Source organism: Rhea pennata, chromosome 7 (assembly GCF_028389875.1).
Source record: "Rhea pennata isolate bPtePen1 chromosome 7, bPtePen1.pri, whole genome shotgun sequence".
Classification (NCBI taxonomy): Eukaryota; Metazoa; Chordata; class Aves; order Rheiformes; family Rheidae; genus Rhea; species Rhea pennata.
In genome coordinates, this window is record NC_084669.1 from 16,210,208 (window position 1) to 16,216,207 (window position 6,000).

At 51.9% G+C, this 6,000-nt stretch overlaps 1 protein-coding gene across 1 annotated transcript; it reads right to left on the reverse strand.

Moving 5' to 3' along the window:
• Positions 1-1,663: 1,663 nt before the first annotated feature.
• On the reverse strand, positions 1,664-6,000 carry GOT1 (glutamic-oxaloacetic transaminase 1). Its single transcript, XM_062580315.1, has 9 exons — positions 5,814-6,000; positions 5,266-5,447; positions 4,663-4,786; positions 4,307-4,419; positions 4,008-4,112; positions 3,251-3,401; positions 2,950-3,115; positions 2,702-2,844; positions 1,664-2,335 (listed from the first exon to the last, which is right to left on the reverse strand). Exons 1-9 carry the CDS (start codon positions 5,932-5,934, stop codon positions 2,196-2,198), a joined length of 1,245 nt encoding a protein of 414 aa, XP_062436299.1. The 5' UTR covers positions 5,935-6,000; the 3' UTR covers positions 1,664-2,195.

Consider the following 6,000-nt stretch of genomic DNA (forward strand, 5'->3'; position numbering starts at 1 on the left):
ACAGGAATTCATATTATCACACCATTGCAAACACAATACTGGGATACACATGCTGGACTACAGCCCGACAGATAACAATGGAAAGCTTATGGTTCACCAATGCTGATAAAACTTCAGTTGGAACAACTGTATCCCTGTCTGGGCACTGCCTTTCTAAGGAAGCACAAAGCAGTTGAATGGAGGCCAGAGGAAAGCAAGGGCTAGAAAACAACCTACCCAAGAAGGCTGAAGGAAACAGGGTCATTTAATCTTAACTGGTGAAGGATGTGAAGGGGAGAGAGGAAGTTTTCAAATACTTTCAAAGAAAAAGCTGTTGCAAAGAGGAAGAGAATAATCTGTTCTCTGTTGCCACGGTAAACGGGATAACTGGTAATGAGCTTACCCCACAGCAAAGGAGAAATTTAGGTCACTCATTAGGAAAAACAAGCATGGTAAGGCTACCAAAGCACAGTAAAGATCACAAGGCAGGTGGGCCAGCTCCACTCCTGGAGATCTGTAAGGACAGAGTGCAGCCAATGTCCAAAATGACGTAAGTTGGTTCCTTTAACTCCTTCACCTGAGACCACCCCTAAAAGTCATTCTTCAACTACTGTCCCATCATTCTAACTGTGGACAGACAGCAAGAGGAAGACAAACCCTCCCACCACCTCTGTCTGCACAAAGGGAAGGCTGCCTCCATCCCACTAATTTGGAAGGGACAGAGACACATCATGGTGCATGAATTAAAGATGAGTCCATTCACTTGTACTGACAAGGGAAGGAATACTAGAGGATAGGCAGTTTCCTGAAAGACACAAGATACCTGCTCCATTTCAGACACTGCAGGCGAACAAGATACCCCCTGAAAGCACAGCAAGTGAACAAGGTACCTTTTTCCCCTTTGCAGTCTAAGCTGTAGCACAACCAAATTACCAAGGTAGCAGTAACTGTCCCTAGATGACCCAAGGAAAGGGACTGTTCCCCTTTCCTCATCTCGGCAGGAGGCTGCTGTATCAGGATGGCAGTATCAGCTCCCAAGTAGACCTGCAAACTCTGAGTGCAGAAAGCAGGACCAGATGGTCTCAACTCTTTTTTCAGTGCCAGAAACTCAGACTGTTGCTGGCAGAACCCACTAAACCTAGACAGAGTACAAAGGAGCCCTGATGAAACGGGAGAACAGGAAAGATCTGCTTTCCAACAGATCAGCAGGAGGCCAGGAGCTCTGAGCCAGGGAGAAGATGGCCAGATGCCTGGGTAATGTGACCATCCAGAGAACAACAGAAAGAGCAGGCTAGACAGCAGGAGGGAGGAACTGGTCAACTTCTTTAGGCAGAGTTACAGGAAGCTCTAAACTATGTTCTCCTGACAGAACTGTGCCCCGTTAATGACAGCTGTGATTGTGTCAGAGACACAATACAGCAAGGGAGAAAGGGAAAACCTTGAAACACGAATTGGGTAAGAGCCAGCAGACAAGCCAGGATGCCAGGGCTTTAGCCTGAGCCCTAGAAGAAGCCACCACAATCTGCAGCAGCAAGGAAGAGAAAAGAGAAGTCAGTCTCAGTTCTGGGCCTCATAGTAGTAAATGGTACAGCTCTACAACACAGGCCTTTCCTCAGGCAGTAGCCTGCCAGCACCAGGCCACAAGACAACACCAGCATTGGGCAGACATCACAAGAAGCAGGGCTAGAGTTCAGAGATGGAGTTTTAATTTTCTGTCAGCAACACCAAGAAGCAGTTACAATTACAAATGTTTGCTCGCGTAAGGCTCAGAACTAGGTGGGGGAAGTCAGAACTGGCTTCACCTCCATCAAAATACTATCAAGTGACACCAGTCCATAGACCTGGTGAGAGCCCAACCACTTGGGCCATTATTCCATAACATATTGCACTGGTGCAGGACCAGACTAAAACGATCGGTTAAATGGGGTTGATTTGGATGTGCTACAGATGCAGTTCTAGGTGCCCAAAGACCAGGCTGCTGTCAGTCATATGAGAGCCAAGAAGGCTCATGCTGCCCTCATCTCCTGGGGAAGTTACCCTGCCATATTGCAGGGGGTCTTTCAGAAAGGCCAAAAATGATTATCCCTGATTGAGCTGCTGCTCCCATCTTTATTAAACCTGAAAAGGTGTGGACAAGGCAAGCCATGAGCAGGGAAAGACATGGACTACACACTACAGCTTTGGTGACTTCATGTAAGTTTGGTTGTTCACATGCTTCACTGGATCTTTGTGACTGCTTCATGAATGGACTTAGCCACATAGTCCAGGTTCTTGGTAGTCAGGCCACACATGTTGATGCGCCCACTAGCCATCAGGTAGATGTGTTTCTCCTTGATCATGTACTCCACCTGTTTAGCTGAGAAAGCAATTGAATTTCAAGGTCAGACTTGTGACCCCACAGCTCAGAAAAGCCCAAAGAACCAGTCAAGGCTGCTGGAATCTTTCACAACAAGGAGAAAATTTCCAGTGTTAGCCTCTGAAATGCAGTCTGATGCTTTGTCCCTGCATACCCACAGTGGCAGCGATGAAGAGGACCAGGCAGAAGCTCAACAAGCCTTGAGCTTAAAACATTTTCCAGCTAACTGCAGTAGGAATACCAGGACCCCAGTAAGGTCCCCAGAGATACCAGCCTAGATTTCAGCCCATTTCTCTCCCAGCACAACCTTCCCCACCCAGTCCTCCCTTCCTCTCCCAAGGCAGCGCCAGACAACTTGATACTTACGGTTAAGCCCTGTGAAACTAAACATGCCGATCTGCTCTGTGATGTGGTTCCAGGTGCCTGGGGTCCCAAGGGACTCCAGACGAGATCGGAGCTCTGAACGCATCAGCAAGACCCGATCTGCCATAGTCTTCACATTGTCCTTCCTGCAGTAAGCAGAGTAAGGACAACGCGTCTGCATTGGAGCTCTCCAGCCAAGCCTGACTCTCAGAGGCAGCTTCCCCTCTCCCACCGGCCCTGGCAACGCTTACCACTCGGCAAAGAGCTGTGGGGAAGTAAGAGTAGTTGCCACAATGCGCGCTCCTTGGGAGGGAGGGTTGGACCAAGTGGTGCGCACAATCTTCTCCATCTGGGAAAGCACACGCTGCACATTGTCTGCGTCCTTCCCCACCACAGTCAGATTCCCCACACGCTCATCTGTGAAAAAATCAAGACATATGAGCCATTGGCCCCTCACATCACTTTAAAGCAGAGCACTCCCTTCTCCCCAGCATGCCAGCCCCATCCATCTAGGTATGATGCTGCCCGACCAGCTTGCTGACGGACACTCACTGTAGAGCCCAAAGTTCTTGGAAAACGACTGTGCACAGAAGAGCTCAAAGCCCTCGGAGACAAAGTATCGCACAGCCCAGGCATCCTTGTCCAGGCTGCCAGAGGCAAAACCTTGATACGCCGAGTCGAAGAATGGAAACAGGAACCGGCGCTGCAAGGAGGAACAGTGTTAGAGGGAAGCCCCTTCCCCATGACCTCTTTACTCCCTCCACGTCCCCATAGGAAGAAAAAAAACATTAAGCTTCTAGGTGAATTGCATGGCATGTGGCCCAGTAAGACCAAACTGGGCCATTTTCCTTCTACTAGAGCAAAGGAATAGAAAACTAACGTGGTCAAGAAAAGGTCAAATGCACAAGAAATCATTGCTACAGCTGCCTCCTCCCTGTTCTAGAGAAGCCCAAAAGGGGTACAAGAGATGTGCTATTTCACATCCTATTACCCAGTACCTGTAAAAGCAGGTACCCCCAGAGAGTCTTTCCAGCATGAGAAAACTCATTGCTGCCCACATCTCAGTTTGAAAGCAAGAACTTGGAAGCCTGATCAGAACTGGGATGCCTCTGTCTTCCGAGCGCTCTATCCTTGCAGCACAAACATCCAACATACTGTGAGCTTCTCCCTTCAACATCTGCCCAGTGCAACTCTTCCAGCTCCTACCACATCTCATGCCATTTCCTAGAATTTTGGATGCAAGTGCTCCAGCTGGTTTAAGAGCTACCTGTCCTCTCAGCACTGCTTCAACCCCACCAGCAGCCCATACCTTCATAACAGCAGCAATCTGCTTCCACTCATCTGGAGTTGGGTCAGTGCCTGTTGGGTTGTGTGCACAGGCATGGAGGATGAAGATGGAGAATTCTGGGGCTTTCTGAGAAAAGAACAGGTCTTAGTCATAAGGACCGACATTTCTTAGCACCCAGAGCAGAATAAAGGCTTCCATCTGCTGTGGGCACCAGCAATCTCTTTAGCAGAGATCCTGTTTCAGGCACATCATGCAAGAGTGCAGCTAGCTGCTGACAGCACAGGACCTCTCTCAGCCTATTCCACACCAGTTTTACTCACCTCCATGTCATCCAGCAGACCATGGAGATCCAGCCCCCTCTTAGCAGCATCCCAGTAATGGTAAGTTCTAATATCTTTAAAGCCAGCATCCACAAACACAGAGTTGTGGTTCTCTGAGGAAAGAAATCACAGTTCAGAAAAGCAGCTCCTACCTCCAGTAAGCCACTTTCTCCAGTCTCAGTACCTCCCTGAATGTCACCAACAATTGTGACAGAGTAATTTTCTTCATCCACATGAGAAAGGCCCGCTCCCACTGCCTAAGCACCTGTACTGTGAAGAATTCTGCTGTCTATACTTCTGCCATTGACCTACAGGACCTTCTGCAAGGAGCAGGCAGTACTCACAACAGCACTCACCCCACGATGGAGAGGAGACGTAGACAGGGGTTGCCGTGTTGTTGTTTCCATTGTACCATCGCCTCAGAAACTCCGCTCCAATACGCAGAGCACCTGTCCCACCCAGGGCCTGCACACTGCCAATCTGAAAGAGAGAGCATCTCATCTTAGTGGCCTTTAAGTCTCCTTTGACCTCAGACCTGCCCTGACAACTTCCAAAATTGTAAACAGACTTCAGCTGTTTATTATTTTTTTGACACAAAGCATATCCCCAGCTAGTACCAGAGTTGTTTATCACTGGGAAGGTGCTCTATTCTTGGACTTTGGTTTCCTGCAGGGCAACCACTAAAAGCAGAGGAAAACAAATTCCATCCACAGCTCAAGTTCTGCCTTTCCAAAAAACTTGTGATTACTTGCACAAACAGCTTTGTATATATAGATTCATGAAGTAAGCTATAACCAGCATAACACCTTGTCAGAAAAAATCCATAAATCCTTCCTAAATACCTTTATTTCACGCACACACACATTCTCTTCTCTGTTGTCTGCTACAGAGACATCCCACAGACCTAGATGGCTCTCCTGCAGAGACAAGCCCCCGCTGCCTCCCTACGCGCCACCTACCCGGTTCTCCTTGATGGCAGGGCTGTCGTCACCCAGCGCAATCCGGGAGGCATTGGCCCGGAACTCGGGCAGGCCGAGGATGGGCAGGTACTCGTGGTTCAAGCTGGTGTCCTTGGCAATCATCTGCTCCACTTTCCTCACCACCGGGAGGACCCATGGCTGCCCCTCGTCGGTGCGGTAGGCTGCAAGGAAAGGCACAGCGGTGTCTCTCACATCCCCGCAGCCTGCGGGCTCGCAGGGACGTCCGGAGGGACGCCCGGGCTGCCTCCAGGGGCCAACCGGCGGCGCGGGAGGCGCCCGTCCCGAGGCTCGCCAAGGCTCGCACCCGCCGCCCCGATGACCTTGGCCTCCTCGGAAGCCGCCGCGGGCGGGCAGCTGCACCCGGCCGCCGCCGCCGCCGCCTCACGTGCCCGCCCGCCCTGCCGGCCGCCGCCAGAGCGGCGCCGGTGACCTCGCGGCCACGGGCACGCAGGACCCGCGGCGGGCGGCCCCGGCCGTCAGCCACCGGCAGGCCCGGCCCCGGGCGGCGGCGGCGGCGGCGGACTCACCGCCCACGCCCAGGTTGACCTTCCGCGCGTCGCCGTCCTCCCGGAAGTCCGCCGTGAGCTTGAAGACGGCGACGGGCGGGGCGCGCGGGACGGCGGCGAAGATGGAGGCGGCGGCGGCCATGGCGGCGCGGTCCGTTGCGGGGCGGCCGGCGCCCGCCGCCGAGGAGACGCTCACCTTCACCGGCGG